The sequence below is a fragment of the Narcine bancroftii genome, chromosome 2 (assembly GCF_036971445.1).
Source record: "Narcine bancroftii isolate sNarBan1 chromosome 2, sNarBan1.hap1, whole genome shotgun sequence".
In the NCBI taxonomy this organism is placed as follows: Eukaryota; Metazoa; Chordata; class Chondrichthyes; order Torpediniformes; family Narcinidae; genus Narcine; species Narcine bancroftii.
In genome coordinates this window covers 365,958,874-365,976,956 of record NC_091470.1, presented here as the reverse complement: position 1 = coordinate 365,976,956, position 18,083 = coordinate 365,958,874, and the positions used below count along the sequence as shown (strand labels likewise).

Sequence of the window (18,083 nt, the reverse complement as noted above, 5' to 3'; positions counted from 1 at the left end):
GGCTGCAGTGCGGAAATCAAAGTAAAGCAGTTTTGTTACTCCAGCTCTCAGCCTGTTGTCTCAGTCTTTACACTGCACTCGTGCACAACCTGCTACAAAGGTGTATTTTGTTTTAGTTATCCGAAACGAAAGCATTTTCTGTTAGCTCTTGAACCACCTCTTGATGTAAATTGGTGTTGCATAGTTAAAGGACATGGGAAGTGCAAGAAATAATGTAGTTGGAAAGAAATATTGGAATGCAAATTTTACAAAAAAAATCTAGAAAACTAGACAATAGTTGATTCTGTGATCTATAGCAAAGATTCTGTCTCTGAATTGAATCTTTAATAAAATGATATACAGTATATTGTAGAATAGAGTGTAGAATACAATCATTTCTACTATAAAATACGATGATAGGGAAATGTATTAAACACACCCTCTTTGGGTAACCATAATAATTGCTCATTTACAGAGACTAAAATGTAAAATGCAAACCAGGAATCAAAGTCCAACAATAAGGACAATGTTATTATAGATATCAACATAAATCAAAGTATTGAGTACTATTGAGATGGAATGTTATGGTAAATTTCTACAAGACACTGGTGAGGCCAAATTTGGGGCATTGTGTGCAGTTTTAGTAACCTAGCTACAAGAAAGATATAAATAAGATAGAAAGAGAGCAGAGAAGATTTACTAAGATGTTGTCTGGATGTCAGGATCTGAGTTACAGTGAAAAGTTAAACTGGTTTAGGACTTGATTGCCTGGAGAGTAGAAGAATGAGGGAAGATTTGAAAGAAGTGTTTAAAATTATGAGGGGAATAGATAGAGTAAATGTTGATAGGCTTTTTTAACTGAGGGTAGATGAGATACAACCACAGGACATAGGTTAAGAGTGAAAAGGGAAATGCTTTTGGGGAAACATGAGGGGAAACTTCTTCAGAGAATGATGGGAGTGTGGAACGAGCTGCCAGCTGAGGTGGTGAATATGGAATCAATTTAACATTTAAGAAGAGTTTGGACAGGTACATGGATGAGAGAGGTATGAAGAACTGTGGACTGGGAGTAGGTCAGTGGGAGTAGGCAAAAAAAAATAGCTTGACACTGAAAAGAAAGGCCAAAGAGGCCTGTATCTGTGCTGTAGTGTTCTGTGGTTCTATAAAGTAGGGAGCATTTTAAAACTACTGTACTTGTTAAAAAGGCTCCCATTAATCCATTGTCTCATATTCTAACATTAAAAGAATCATTATGGATGAATGATTGTCTCATATTCTAACATACAAAATTATTGGAGATTAAAAAAAGCAAAAATTTTTCAAATACACAAAAATGGAATGTGTAGCGGTGCTACGGTGGCCCCATAACTCCCAGAAGGCATCAAACCTCCTACGTGACATCAGTGCGTAATGATGTCAACGCGTGTCGGGCACGTGATTCGGGTTTTTAAAATGTTGCACCCGTTCTGAACAGTAAATCTGTTTGATTCATTGAGGAATGCCTTGTGTGGTTATTTCATCATGTCCACTGCAAATTCCAGTGGCCACAATTGGTGACTCCGACAAAGCCAAAAACGTATTTTTGCAGCAGTCGTTGTGAAGCTGCCACTTTTCTGGACAGCTGAGCCTGAACTCTGGTTCCAGCAGGCTGAAGCACAATTTCACCTCCACAAAGTTGAGTTGGACGCCACTCGTTATTACCATCTCGTCGGTGCCCTGGACCAGGCTGTCGCTAACAGGGTCAGTGATTTCCTACGGGATCCACCATGTTACAGCAAGTATGACGCTTTAAAAGCGCTTTTATTGCAGATATATGGTATGTCCCATAAGGAAAGAGCAGCCAAACTACTGCACCTCAATGGGTTGGGAGACCGTGCCCCTTTAGAACAATGGATGAAATGCTGTTCCTGGCATCTGGTGAAAGTTCCAATCTGCTATTCGAGCAGCTCTTTTTGGAACGAATGGTTGATGATATTAGGCTCTTGTTATCCAAGTGTTCATTCAAAGACCCAAGAGCTGTAGCAGCAGAGGCAGACATTCTATGGCTGGCTAAAAAGTGCAGCAAGGAAAAACAAGTCTGCGCAACCAATCCCTCCACTCGTGACCCCGTGTCACACTCTAGTGGTCTCAACACAGTGCTTCCTACAAACAAACAACGCCCTAAAACAGGAAAGCAGCCTGTGGGCACCGCATTTTGGTGTTATTATCACAGGCATTAGGGAGTAAATGCCCACAAGTGCCTTCCATCCTGCTCGTTTGCGGGAAACACTCAGGCCAACCGCCAGTAAGGGCTGCAACAGCTGGCAAAAAATCTGCAAGCCTATTGTATGTATGGGACCAGTTGTCCCAGTGAAAATTTCTGGTGGACAAGGGTTCAGGGGTTAGTGTATTTCCACCCACCGATTTTGCCACATGCCATTCTACCCCTGATCTGCAACTACGAGCAGTTAACAGTTCCAACATTCTGACCTTCGGTATCAGGAAGATGAATGTCAAGTTCGAGAATCATCTTTACACTTGGCCATTCATTATTGCAGCAGTATCCCAACCTTTGCTGGGTGCAGAATTTCTTTGGGCTCATTCATTCCTCATCGACTTAAAAGGGCGTTGGTTAATAGACAGAACTACTTTTCAGACCATTCCTTTGGCAGACGCCTATACCCCTGCTCTGCTCCTCCAAACATTAGGTAAACCAGTTGGAATATTTCCCTGAAATTACTACACTACAATTTTCCACCTCCACTGTAAAGCACGTGTTACTCACCACATTTAAACTAAGGGCCCAGCTATCCATGCAAAAGTGCATCACTCTCTGCCAGAGAATCTGCGTTTAGTTAAGGACGAGTTTGCCAAGACAGATGAGCTAAGCATAATTCGTAGGTCCAACAGACCCTGGTCATCCCTATTACACATGGTCCAAAAACACAACGGGGATTGGCGACCATGTAGAGATTACAGGCAGCTTAATGCCGCCACCATTCTGGATCGTTATCCGATATTCAGGACTCCTCGGCTAATTTGCATGGAGCAAAAATCTTCTCCAAACTCGACTTGGTGCATGGCTATCACCAAGTATCGGTGAAGCCGGAAGATATTCCAAAAACAGCATAATTACCCCATTTGGGTTGTCCAAACTTTTAAGAATGCCATTTGGATTAAAGAATGCTGCTCAATCATTTCAGCGGGTGATGGACACTTTAGGACGTGGTATGACCAATGTCTTCATTTGAATTGATGCTATTTTAGTGGCCAGTGAGACCAAGAAGGAACATTTGGAACATCTACATACATTTTTTATCTATCTTCAAGGATTTGGACTGACAATCAATCCAAGATGAATGTGTTTTTGGACAACAAAAGATTGATTTTTTGGGGGCATAGAATTACTCCGGAGGGTGTGATCCCGCTACTATCAAAAAGTCAGGCCATTGACAAATACTCAAAACCTGCTATGATTAAAAACCTGCAAAAATTTTTAGGAATGGTGAATTTTTATCATAATTTTTATCCATTGGAGAAGAGGTAAATAACGCCTTCTTGAAGGTGAAAGAATTGCTGACGCATGCCACTACGCTCCGCTACTTTTTAAATGCAGCTACTGCCCTTTCCATAGGTGTTTCCAATATGGCCATCGGAGGTGCACTTCATTAATAGGTCAACGGACATATGGAAGCCATTAGCCTTCTTCACCCACCATCTTCATGAGGCAGAAAAGAAATACAGTGCTTTTGATAAGGAGCTTTTGGCCATTTACTTGTCAATTTCACATTTCCATTATTTTTTGGAGGGCAGATAATTTCCTATGTACACCGACCACAAGCCCTTAACATTGATATTTTCCAAGGTCGCAGAGACCTGGTCAATGTGACAACAATCATTCATTTCAGAATTTTCACCAAAAATAGTTCATATTTCCAGAAAAGACAATGTAGTAACTGATGCACTTTCTCTTTCTGCTCCACTCAAGGTTTCTCCATAGATCGAGGGTTCATCAGTAGATCAAGGTATTGACTAAGCAGCTTTGGCAGTGGCCCAAGAACATGACCATGAGACATGGACTGCTTATCGGACTGCAATCATGAACCTGCAATTGAAGGATGTCCAGTTTGGAGTTCATGGCAAACTACTGCTCTGTGATATATCAACGGGAGACCCACACCCAGTAATTCTGTCATCATGGAAACGTTGAGTATTCGACTCTGTGCATGGTCTCTCACATCCATCAATTAGATCGACCGTTCATATGGTTTCCGGCAGGTTCATGTGGCACGGTCTTAATAAAGGCATTACATAAACGGCAAGGTCATGCATTGCCTGCCAGAGAGCAGAAGTTCAGTGACATACGAAGACACCACTGCAGTCCTTCCCAGCAGTTAACCGTCATTTTGCTCATGTCCACGTGGAGATTGTTGGTCCACTTCCTGTTTCAAGAGGATAGTGTTACCTTTTTAGTGTAATAGAGAGGTTTACTCGATGGCCCGAGGCTGTGCCTATGGTAGATACTACTACAAACACTTGTGCTTGGGCATTCCTCAGTTCCTGGTATCTTGTTTTGGTTTACTTTGCATAGAGGACCACAATTTACTTCCTCACTTACTCAGTACAACAATTCATCATACAAATGCCTATCATCCCCAGGCTAATGGAATGGTGAAAAGATTTAATCGACATCTCGTCGGCCTTGATGGCTCAGTTGGACAGCCATAACTGGGCTGGTAAACTGTCCTGGGCATTACTGGGAATTAGAACAACTCCAAAGGAAGACTTCCAAGCTTCATCTGCCGAGCTCGTGTTCAGCACACCATTAATGGTCCCAGGGGAGTTTGTCCCCTACCATTCCAACTCCAACGATGATCCTAAGGAACTGTTGACCAGGCTATGGAAGAGTGCAGGAAAATTGACCCCTACCACCATCTTCACATGGAGAACACTTTCCCCTTGTGCCCAAAGACCTCAAAAACTGTGAATATGTCTTCGTCTGTAGGAGAACAGTTGGTCAACCTTGACAGAAGCCTTATGAAGGATCTTATAAGATATTTAGACAAACTAGGTCGATCTGTATTTTGGACATTGGAAGGAAGCCAGTCTTTCATTATTGACAGGCTTCAACCAGCTTATGTGGACGTCTTCCTCACTGCAGCAGCCAACAGTCCATCGCAGAGGTTGACCACCTAAAAGACAGACAAACCTTTCTGCCGGTTCTGGGCAGGGGCACGTAGCGGCACTACAACTCCCAGAAGGCATCGAACCAGCTATATGACGTCAGTGCGTGATGACATCAACACAGGTCAGGCACATGATTCGGGCTTTTAAAAGGTTGCACCTGTTCTGAACAGTAAATCCGTTTGATTCACTGAAGAAACGCCTTGTGTGGTTATTTGATCATGTCCAGTGTGATTCTAGTGGCCACAAAAGTATTTCATCTACACACATTTAGAACATCTTAATCTTCAAAACAATTTTAAAAGAGGAGCATGGAAAAAATATAAAATATATAATGGAATAATGAAGTTCATGAACAGAAGCTCATTCTTCCATCCATTCTTGCTGAGATATTTCCGAATAGATCACTTCACAAGTTGGATGAATGGCAATTGTATTATTTTAATTGATGACTTGACTTTAATATGTTAGGCTGACCAATTCACCCTCAGGTAAATTTCCACTGAATAATTCTAAAGTGGTTTCAACAACCAAACAGAATAGTGTGGAATCTGGCATTCCACACATTTCTCAGTTTCCACCAAGTGTGGATCATGCAATCCCTTCACTGATTGTAAATTACCCACTGTCTTAAACATACTGAAATAATTTGGCACAAAGACACTTTGTGTCCTATCTATTGAATTATCTCTTCACTCAATCAGCGGGATTCAACAAAAAAAATTACAAAATGATTGTGTGCTCACTGTTAGTAAATGATTTACAGTAATGCTCGAAGGCATGGTGCCAATTTCCATGATCATGAAACAATTTGTATGATTTTTTTCAATGTTTTACAGAAAAATAAACCTTTTTCATTTTTGAAGTGAAAAAAATTATGGTTCCCAATGCTTAAGGATGAGTAAATGATGGTTCCATTTTATGCCCTCAATCAGCAAGATTCATTATGGCAAAATTTCTGGACAGTAAATTTTGATCTACAGCTTGCATTGAATTAAATGCACAATCAGAAGGAGAGAAACTGTTTTTAGAATCAACACAAGATAATAAAAGTAAATGGCAATGAACTTTGTGTCACATTTCCACAACACGAGGTTGTTACTTTTGTTTTCAAATTCCTGCCCATGGCCCTCCCTATTTTTGCAACCTTCTCCGTGGTCCTACAAAATGCTCCAAGGTCCAATTGCTCTTTCAAAATTGGCCTTTTGCCCATTTTCACTTTTCAGGACTTCACCATTGGCGGCTCTGCCAATCTCAAAAATTCCTGATGTCACTGTGCCTGATAACGCTCCCAAGAAGCATCAAGGGAGACTTAATGATTTTAAACGTCCTGTATCATTGCAAGTTGTTACCATTGTGTGAAACTAATTTTGAATTGCTTCCAAAAGGCATGCCAAAATGTGTTTTTTTTTTAAAGACTCCTTGTTTTGAATAAGAGGAACTTGCCTCACTTAACTAAATGAAAGAATGGATAGCTTTCCAAAAATCAAGATACAGTGGTAAAATCTAGGGTAGAAACTCGTTGTTCAAACTATAGCTGAAGACTATTGGGTTCACATTCCCCATGAAAGTTAATGTGACAAACTTATCCCCATTTAGAATTCTGTAACTTTTTATAGCATCACTTACTTTCAAGAGTCTGGTGACTAAATGTCATTTATATTATTTACACAGTCACTGAGCCTCAAAAACTGAAAGCCAACAAAAGACAAAGGAAATAAGATTCTTTTTTGTATTTATATCATTTCTGTCTGCCACATGGAGCAAATCAGAGTGATTGAAGTCTGGCTTCCGATGGTGGGGACCTCATAAGAAACCTGGTGAAATATAGTTGCAACAGCTTCAATCCTAATTTGAGCATTCACATGCAGAATCAGAATTTATTGTCATGAACAAGTCTCGAAATTTGGTGTTTTGAGGCAGCGTCATAATGCAAACATTACAACAATAAATTTGAAAAACACCCATTTTACAACTTTACTAGGTTAGCTCCTCATTTTTAGCCTTGATCGATACTGCTCCTGGCATGTATTTTTGAAAGCATCTCCAAGGCAGGGTGGATACCCTGGTTTGATTGTATTGGAGTGAGGGTTATTTTGGGCCTTCGGTTTAAAGATTGTGATGGTGCACACTTCTACTGTTGCTGATGCTCCACGGTAACTTCTGGGTGTTCAGATGAGATCCTGGAACTGAATCTACCCCACTTCACGCAATTGTAATGCCATATAAGACAACAAACTGTGCCCTTACTGTTTAAGCAGGAATCAAGTGCTTACTTCTGCCAGTGCTATCCTGGATAGATAGGTGGGTAAGGATTAGATCGAGTCATTTATCATCGCATTGGTTGCTCACCATCTGCTTAAAATTCAATCTGGCAGCCATACCCTTTAGGACTTGGCCAGCTCAGTCTGTGGTAATGCAATCAAGCCACTCTTGGAGTTGGAAAGGATTGCAACTGTGAGAAAATGGCTGGTGATTATCAAGAGGAGATTTGTTTGCATATGTCTGATCAGATGCCTTGAGACCATTTGGTCTGGAATCAAATAATCAGGACTACAAAGGGCTGTTCAATGTTGCCTGTACACCACTGTATCATTCCCTCTGGTAGATGTTAAAAAATGCAAGGAAAAAAATACTAAAAGAGACAGAAAAAAGGGTTTGTGTTAAAGCAGTGTTTACTGGGGAATCATATAATAACAGGAGACAAGGACACATTATACCACTTACAAGAATTTACAGCGAGATATACAAGGTAATAATGGAAAAATCAAAATAATTGGTGTGGTCTACATAATAGGAAGCAGGTGGGAGATGCCAACAAGAAAATTGAGGTAGGAGTAGGCTACTTGACCTCAAACCTGCTCTACCAGGTGGTCTATTCCTGCTCCTGTTTTTGTGCAATAATAATAAATACCTCATTAATTGGCTGGTAAGTAAAAGGGGATAATGAAATGGATTTCCAGCAATGTACTCTAGTTGTAACAGTGTGTAATAATGGAAAAAGAAACTAGTGACTCAAATATAAAGTGCTTTAGGACAATAATTATCACTGTTTATCAACACAGGCACACACCAAGGATGCATACTTAGCCCAATGATCGACTTATTATACACCCAGGACTGCGTGGCCAGGCAAAATTCCAATGCTATCTACAAATTTGCTGATGGCACCACAGTTATTGGTAGAATGAGGAAGCACAGAGGAGGGAGGTAGATCGGCTTTTTGAGTGGTGTCACACTAACAACCTTGCACTCAACATTAGCAAAATCAAGGAGATGATTGTGGACTTCAGGAGAACACAATTCAGTCCTCATTGAGGGCTCAGTAGTGGAGAGGGTCAAGAACTTCAAATTCCTGGGTGTCAACCTCTCTGAGAATCTGTCCTGGTACCTCCATGTTGATGCAATCACAAAGAAGGTGTTTGAGGAGATTCGGTATGAAACTGAAGACTCTCAAAAAAAGCAGCCTCTATCCTCAAAGACCCCCATTACCCAGTCCATGCCATTTTCACTCTGCTAACATTGGGAAAAAGGTACAGGAACATAAAGACAAGCACTCAGCGACACAAGGACAGCTTTTTCCCTGTTGCCATCAGATTCCTGAATAATCAATGAACCAAAGACACTGCCTTACTTTTCGTGCACGACTATATTTTTTATATATATTATTGTGGTAAGATGGCTCATAATATAAAAGTTTGCACTGTGTTGCTGCCACAATTTTGTGACTTGTTCATGACAATAAATTCTGATTTAGATTCTAATAGGGCCAAACGTAAATACAATAAAAACCAAGTGAATTAACTGGAGAAAAGGTAATGCTGAGGTTGCTGAGGAGCTAAAAAATAGAACTAAGGAAGATAAAATAACAATATTGGTATACAATGATACTGGGCAACCACACAAAATTACTGAAAAGTGTTTCATCAAGTATTGGACTTAAAGGAAAGAAGATACTGAACACTCATGAGAATCCATGGATTAAGGAAAAGACAACAATTGAGGGTAAATAAAAAGAAGCATGTAGCAGAGGACTAAAGAGAATACAAAGGAATAAGTGTAAAAAATGCGATGGAAAAAAGAGAGGTACTACATAAATAAATGATTAGTGAATACAAAACAAAATGATACAATACAGACACATCAATAAAGATTTACAAGCCACAGAGAAAGAGTTGGAACAAGAAAACTGTTCTTAAAGATAAAATAGATAGTCTGCGCTGCGCCAAGTTAATGATTCTATGAAAAGTAAAGAGCAGAGTAGGGCTACAAAAGACAGACTGGACAACAATCAGATACCAAAAAAATGCATACAAAAAATTGCTGGAAGAACTCAGTAGCTCAGACAGTAGAAATAGTCAACATTTTGGGTCTTGATTATTTTTTTACATGAGAGGGAAAGGAATAATATTACGGATATAAAGGGGGAAAGAAGCTGGGGAGCAGAGGTCATAGGACAGAAGGTGTCAAAGATGGAGAGATAGGTAGAGGAAAAAATATTAGGAAAAGTATGAAGAGTAGAAAGAAAAGTTAGAGAAGGGGAAAATATATTGGTTTTAAAACAGTAGGTAAAGAAGAAATGGAAAAGTGCACCCAGATGGGGATGGGAGCTATATATAATTAGAGAAATCAATGCTGTGAGGTTTAATACTGACCAGGAAGTATATGATGCGTTGTTCTTCGAGTTTACATTTGGCCTCATCCTGACAATGGATGATTGTTGTTGTTGTTCATCCTTCGTAGTCAAAGATGGCCATGGCTTCAAAGTCAAATTGGAGATTGGTGGATGTGGGTCCGAAGGTGACTGGTGAGGCCAATCCGGGCCCTGAAGGCTCGCCCACATGTGGGACACAAGTGGGTGGGTGCTGTCATAGCAGTGGATGCTGCTCGGGCCTTGCACACAGCACGCTTTTGTTGCGCCTCGATGCTGCGCCTGACTTCAGCTGCACAGACTCCTGTGGTGATCTTGCTGCACCAAGCTGGACAGTCGAGGGCAAGGGTCTTCCACGTGTTAATGTCAACACCCAGGCCTTTGAGGGACACTTTGAGGCAGTCTTGGTAATGTTTCTTCTGCCCCCCCAACTGAGCGCTTGCCCTGACAGTTCTCTGTACAGCAGCTGCTTAGGCAATTGGCTGTCTAGCATTTTGACTACATGTCCAGCCCACCTGGCTTGGGTTTTCAGCAGGAGGGTGTAAACACTGCAGAGCCCAGCTCATATCAGGATTTCTGCGTTGGGGACTTTGTCCTGCCACCTGATTTGCAGAGGCAGCTCAGGTGAAAGTTGTTGAGCTGTTTGGCGTGTCTGCTGCAGACAGTCTAGGTCTCACTGGTGTAAAGGAGGGTGGCAAGGACCACTGCACAGTAGACCTTCAGCTTAGTGGTAAGGCTGAGTCCTCTCAGCTCCCAGACGTTCTCACTGAGTCTCCCAAAGGCGACGCGGCTTTGGCTATCCTGTTATTGACCTCAGCGTCTATGTTCACTGCGCGAGAGAGTATGCTGCCCAGGTAGATGAAGTTGTCAACTGCCTGGAGGTTCTGGCCCTTCACTGTGATGCACGGCTCCTGGTATGGCTTTCCTGGGGCAGACTGGTACATAACTTCGATCTTTCTGGTGCTGATAGTGAAGCCAAAGTTGTCACGCTGAGTCTTTTGCTCTGTGTTGGCGTTGAGTGTGCAGACATCAGCAAACAAGAAGTCTCTAATGACAGTCTCCTGCACCTTTGTAACTGCCTGCAGGCGCCTGAGGTTGAACAACCTGCCGTCAATCCTGAACGAGACATGGATTCCTTCTTCGTAGTTACAGAAGGCATTTGTCAGCATGGCAGAGAATACCATACTGAAAAGAGTCGGGGCGAGAACGCAGCCTTGTTTGACACCATTTGTCACTGGGAAGGCCTCCGACATGTCGCCGTCATTCAGAACTTGCACCATCATACCATCGTGGAACTTCCAGACAATTGTGATGAACTTGCTGGGACAGCCAAACTTCTCCATGATCTTCCCACGAGCCATCTCTGCTGACCGTATCGAAAGCCTTGGTTAGATTGACAAAGGTCACGAAGAGGTCACTGTGTTGTTCCTGGCATTTTTCCTGGAGTTGGCGTGCAGCAACAATCATGTCCACGGTCCCACATTCAGCATGAAAGCCGCACTGGCTTTCTGGGAGCAGACCTTGCTCAAGATGTTGGAGAAGGCAGTTGAGCAGGATGCGAGCCAGAATCTTCCCCACAATGGACAAGAGGGAAATGCCTCGGTAGTTGTCTCGAGACTGGTGGTTGTCTTTCCTCTTGTAGATGTGGACTATGCTGGCATCTTTCAGCTGTTGAGGGACCTGTCCCTTTTTCCACATGGACTGGAAAAGTGCAGTCAGCTTTTGCATTATGACAGGGACTCCTGCTATGTATAACTCAGCAGGGATTGCATCGGGTCCTGGCGCTTTGCCACAGGAGAGTTGCTTCACTGCCTTCCTGACTTCATCTACTGTGGGGATGATGTCGAGGTTCTTGTTGATCCTTACCTGGGGCAGGTGGGCAATATCCTCATCTTTCATGTTGGCAGGGCGGTTAAGGAGGTTGTTAAAGTGCTCAGCCCATCGCTCCAGAATCTGCTTCTTCTCTGTCAGCAGCTGCGTCTCATCTGCGTTGAGGAGGGGTGAGGAGCCGGAGGGCTGGGGTCCGTAGGAATGGATGATGAAGTCAAAATGGTTGGCTGCAGAAAGCTCAAGTTTAAACCCATGAACATGGTATAGGTGTTCTATGAAGCAGTCACCCAATCTGCATTGTTACATCCATATTAAAATAGGTATTACTTCAATATTCCCAGGAAGATAAAACAAGTGGTCATGAAAATGTATAATGAGTTGTGCATTTGGCAAATGCATTTGAAATTCAATCAACCAATCAAGTTCAAAGATAGTTGCTCATTTCAAAAGAATCCAAGAAAAACTGCTAAACATATTTAATAATCTGAAAAGCATAGTCCAAATATCTGGTGAAAGCTAACATAACAATTGTTTTGAAGAAGGGAGATAGAATAATGCAATGCAATTATTGACCAGCCATCTTTTCACTGAAATTAGGAAATAAAAGGATTCCAACTACGTGAATGTGTAAATTGAAGAACTTACAGAAATTACAAATAATTAGAATGGATTTCAAAATTAAAGTCTTACTTAATATATGTTATTGTTGAAGGGGTAACTGAACAACGAGACAATTGTAATTTAGTGGGTGTATCTAAATTTTCCCAGAGATTCCATGAATGTCAGCAAACACAGACAAAAAGAGGAATGAGGGGATATGGGGAGAAGGCAGGTAGGTGGAGTTAGGTCATAAATTAGATCAGCCATGATGGTATTGAATGGCGGAGCAGGCTCGATGGGCCATTTTTGGCCTACTCCTGTTCCTATGTAGGAGGCAGAAGAAAAATTAATTGCAAGCTAGCTTCGAGACAAAAAACAGACAGTAGGAATAAAAGGTAGCTACTAGTCATAGTGGAAAAAAATGAGTCGTGATTGTTCATAGATCAGTGCTGGGTCCACTGCTGTTCCAAATTTATATTAATGATTTAAAATGTGGAATCAGTAATCTGCAGATGATACCAAATTTTAAGGGAAGGTGAAGAATGAGAAGGAAAGTAATAAATTACGAGGGTAATGAAACAGCAATGAAGGAAAACATGTTGGCAAGGGAATGGGGTTGAGAATTGAAATGGATAGCCACTGGGAGAACCTTGCTACTGCAGCAGATGTAATCCCACCATCAGACACATTGTCCCTTTCCTCCCCTCTCCATATGGACTCCTCCCTCCATGACTCCCTCATCCACTCCTTCCTTCTTTCTAATTTCCCCCTTGGCTTCTACCATTTACACCCATACCTCCTCACTTACCACCATTCAGGGCACCAAACAGACCCAAGTGAAGCAATCTGCAGGGGTCATCTACTGCATCCAGTGCTCCTGTTATGGACTCTTCTACAATAAAGAGACTGGATGCAGACGGAGAGATTGTTTCATCTACTTCAATAGTTCCACCGCAATCCCCAACCCTACTGACCAGCGCTGCTGCCGCAAACCCCCTGCCCCATCCAGAGACCCTTCTACTTTTTTGTTTTGTGCCCCCCAGCTAGCGCCGCCACAAACGTCCCCATCCAGTGCTGCTATAACCCCACCTCGTCCAGTGCCACCAACGTCATCCCCTCCCACCTTCCAGAGACCTTTCTAGTTGGAGTGTGTCTTTGTTTTGTGCAAATCTGAAATCAGTATAATTATTTAACGTCCTGCCACTACTATTATCCAAAAAATTCTGAATTCCAAAAAGTGTCTGGTCCAAAGTGTTTCAGATAAAAGATTCTGTACCTGTACTTCAAACTGTTGCATTAATAAAATTCAAGGGACTGGAAGGCTTGGCTGATAGTAATCAAAATGCAGTAGAATGCTAGCATGGGAGGGCTTTTTATACCATTTATTGGTCAAGGATGCAGAAATAACTCCCTTGCACTTCTTCAAACGAACACCATTAATATCTACCGGAAAGAAGAAAGAGCCTCAGAGAGAGAGATCTGACTGTATATCAGCTCAGACTTTTGTGTTCATGTCTTTAAAGTAGGACCTCAACAAACAGCCTTTTGACTCAGAAACGACAAAATAAGCTGCAGGCAGCACTGACTAAAACGTAAAACTGAAGCTAAGACACAGAAAGATACTGAATGACATTAATTCAGTTTCGTTGGACTGTTAAGCCGACTTTTTGCCAGTATTCCCCGAGCTACTTTCAACAGAATTTAAAAATTGTAATTTTCCTCAAGATACTCAGGCTAAAAATTCTTTGTGATTGTCTTTTTAAATAAAACCTTTAGAATTTCTTTATCTTAAAACTGCAGACTAATGAAAACTAATTCTGGTTTATGAGCAAAATTCGACAAACTTTTTAATGAATATGCAGTAGCAAATCTAAACCAGAGGGTGGTGCTGTTATATTGACCATTTCCGATGCTTTCGGTAAGACCACGAATTTTTTTCAGTATCATCTTTATCACCATCTCTTGACCAGCAAACAAATCATCTCGCATATTTGTTTAGTGTAAGCAATTTAATTGAGCAATGAATTACAAGAAAATGTAATTTCAAAACATTTGAAATGCAATGTAATCTTAAAATATCATACTTCAAATTACAGAATTTCAAGCTTTCTCAGATTTCTCAATAGTCTCTCTTCTTTAAAATAGAGTGCAAGATCATTCAAGCCCACTGTGCTATTCACTAAGATCTTGCCATAGTCAGAGTTCTCTACCACAAAAGCAGGCTCTTTAGCCAAATTTGTCCACAGCATTTCCCTCTATATCCCTCTAAACCTTCCCTATCGATGCAGCTAAGTTATTTTTAAACATGACAATAGTAAATTGGCCTTAATTCCACATTCCTTTGATTCCTATAGCCTTCAATTTTTCCTGTCCATCTTAGCTTTCAATATGTTTAAAAACTCAGCATCCCCACCTGCTTACGTGAGAGATTTCCAAAGAAAGGCAGCAAGAGAAGAAATTCCTCTATCCTGAAGCTGCTCAATATTAGATTTGCCACCAAGAATATCCTCATAGCATCTACCCTGACAAGACCACTTAGAACCTGATATTTCATGACAATCTCTTAATTTTCCAAACAGAACTTGTAACCCATGTCCAATCTTTCCCTGCAATTTAATCCCTTTAGCCCACCAATTCCAGTGAACTTTGTTGCAACATCTCCAGAGCCTTTACAAGATCAAAACTATACACAATGTATCTGCAAAATGCAGCAAGATTTATATTTTAAAAGACTCTTTCTGTTGAAATTAAAAACACCAATATTGAATTTGTCTTCTCAGTTACTTCCTGCATCTGAGTTAACTATGTGAAGACTCAAAATCTATCCATCATTCACCTCACACCATACTCTACAATCGATCCTTTCATTCAGAATGAATAATCTTATTATTTGTTCATTATACTTCAGCGCTTGACGTCCTGCTTTGCGGAAACTGACAAAATGTTTGGCCTGGAAGTCAGCCTGAAGAAAACTGAGGTCCTCCATCAGCCAGCTCCCCACCATGACTACCAGCCCCCCCACATCTCCATCGGGCACACAAAACTCAAAACGGTCAACCAGTTTACCTATCTCGGCTGCACCATTTCATCAGATGCAAGGATCGACAATGAGATAGACAACAGACTCGCCAAGGCAAATAGCGCCTTTGGAAGACTACACAAAAGAGTCTGGAAAAACAACCAACTGAAAAACCTCACAAAGATAAGCGTATACAGAGCCGTTGTCATACCCACACTCCTGTTCGGCTCCGAATCATGGGTCCTCTACCGGCACCACCTACGGCTCCTAGAACGCTTCCACCAGCGTTGTCTCCGCTCCATCCTCAACATCCATTGGAGCGCTCACACCCCTAACGTCGAGGTACTCGAGATGGCAGAGGTCGACAGCATCGAGTCCACGCTGCTGAAGATCCAGCTGCGCTGGATGGGTCACGTCTCCAGAATGGAGGACCATCGCCTTCCCAAGATCGTATTATATGGCGAGCTCTCCACTGGCCACCGTGACAGAGGTGCACCAAAGAAAAGGTACAAGGACTGCCTAAAGAAATCTCTTGGTGCCTGCCACATTGACCACCGCCAGTGGGCTGATAACGCCTCAAACCGTGCATCTTGGCGCCTCACAGTTTGGCGGGCAGCAGCCTCCTTTGAAGAAGACCGCAGAGCCTACCTCACTGACAAAAGGCAAAGGAGGAAAAACCCAACACCCAACCCCAACCAACCAATTTTCCCTTGCAACCGCTGCAATCGTGTCTGCCTGTCCCGCATCGGACTGGTCGGCCACAGACGAGCCTGCAGCTGACGTGGACTTTTTACCCCCTCCATAAATCTTCGTCCGCGAAGCCAAGCCAAAGATACTTACTCTAATATTTTGCAAGGAGGAAATAATTTAATTACATTACTTCAAGCATATGTTAACAAACTTAACATACTTACTGTTTTGTTTCGTAGTCGGATAATGTCAGAAACAGAACCAGCCCCACAATATTCCATAACTATCCAGAGATCCGTATTTTTAAAATAGCTGCCATAGTAATTCACTACATAAGCACTGAAAATTAAAAAAAAATAAGTGTTAAAAATCTTAACAGTCCCATGAGTTTCCCAAAAGGGGCCTGATTTTCTCTGATAAATCAAACATCGATCGGACAACCAGCCCTTTCCGAGCTGGGCAACACCATTCTCTTCAGTATTGAAGAGCCACCAGGCACCCACTCTATTCTCTGGCATTGCACAAAAACTATGTAAGAGTTTAATGTGATATAAATAATTTTGGTTCATTCAATGCTGCTTTTGTTGCTAATCTTTTTTTTTAAATTTAGACATACGAATATGTGCCGTCCAATTTACACCCAATTAACCTACACCCTTGATGGGTTTCGAACAGTGGGAGGAAACCAGAGCCCTGGTGAAAAACCCACGCAGACACAGAGAGAACAAACAAACTCCTTACAAACAGCACAGGATTTGAACCCTAGTCCCGATCGCTGGCACTGTAAAGGCATTGCGCTAACCACTCTGCCAACCCTGCTGCCCCAATTCTGATTCGATCAGAAGAAACATGAAAACCCAATTTCATTTTGCAAAGTTTTATCTGTGGCCATTTTATCATTAACAATATGAACACTGTACATATTGGACACTGTAGTTCTTTATGTATCAATCTAAAACTGCCAATCCTTTCACTGTATTTGCTCATGAAGTGACACATGGTTTCTTAATTTGAAAAACTCAAGATAGATAAGTTTCAAAATCAATAAAAAACAGTTTGAGGACATACTGCAGGACATTGGCACCTACAACGTGAATGTAGCTACACCTTGTCAAAGCAGAATTGTTACATGTCATAAATTTGACAATGCAGATCCAATGTTACTGCAAACACAGTGTTATTAAAGCCAGTTACTGGCCTGTAAGCACTGAGCAATTAAATCCAGCTTATAAAAAATAAAATTCCACCCTTAAGGGTATAGTCACCATAAACATCTATTTTACTGATCAGAGTATAAGCAGTTTGCTATGTTTAAAGAATAGGATTCATATGTAGTTTTTTTAAATGTGAAGACTAACTTTACAATGGGGAGAATCCTAAAGATGCTTTACCACATTGTCCCAGTGGAACTATTGGCCAACTTTTAGAAGAGCGGATGCACCTGCATGCATTACATAATCAAACTTTTAAGAAAACACCATCAGGTGGATTACATTGCATGTCTTTAGGTAATCTTTGCAGACAGATGGTTGAATAATATTACCAAGGATTTGACCATGCAAAGTATTACATTCCAGAATGAGATAATATGAAGACAGGAAAAGACTCAACAGAACCCAAGTGGCAAACTCTCGGGCTCTATTGCACAATGTTGGAAAAGCAGTGTTACACCGATACAAATAAAGAGAGATAGAGGGCAATGCAGCATTTCAATTGACATCTTCTGTAGTAAATTGAAATATGCATTTATCTTTGTAAAGGTCCGGACTCCTGCACCTGGGGAACATGTCCAATACATAGCAATTCTTAAAATTTAATTTTATTGAGTATAATAATTTCAACACCTAAGTGTTCCAGTTCCCTTATTGGTGTTAAAGGAACCCACTTGAATATTTAATTGTGAGCAACTTCTTGGATCAATTATTTTTATAGTTGATTGAACAAGCATTAAGAAGCATGCTCATGTTTGAAGAGTCAGAGAGCATCTTACTAAACTGTAAAGGCAAGTATCAAATTACATATGGAATTGAGAAAGGAAGGAAAATCATCAAAAATAAATATTAATGGCTCAGACATTTTTCAAAAGATGCAAATTTCGACCAAGTTATAGCAAAACTTAAATGATAGAAAGGCCACATGCAAGCTTGAGGT

General features: G+C 41.2%; 1 protein-coding gene across 8 annotated transcripts in view; it reads right to left on the bottom strand.

Annotated features, from left to right (window-relative positions):
• Positions 1-18,083, bottom strand: part of stk3 (serine/threonine kinase 3 (STE20 homolog, yeast)) — a 564,172-nt gene that overhangs the window by 433,504 nt on the left and 112,585 nt on the right. For 7 of the 8 annotated variants that reach the window (XR_011352582.1, XM_069922527.1, XM_069922523.1 and 4 more), the window contains one exon: positions 16,157-16,271. Coding sequence is in view for 7 of the 8 variants with exons in the window: in XM_069922527.1 (XP_069778628.1) it covers positions 16,157-16,271 (115 nt within the window). In the remaining variant the exon portion in view is untranslated. Of the gene's footprint in view, positions 1-16,156; positions 16,272-16,673; positions 16,749-18,083 lie in introns of those variants that run through there. The other variant, XM_069922529.1, reaches the window with a different exon arrangement.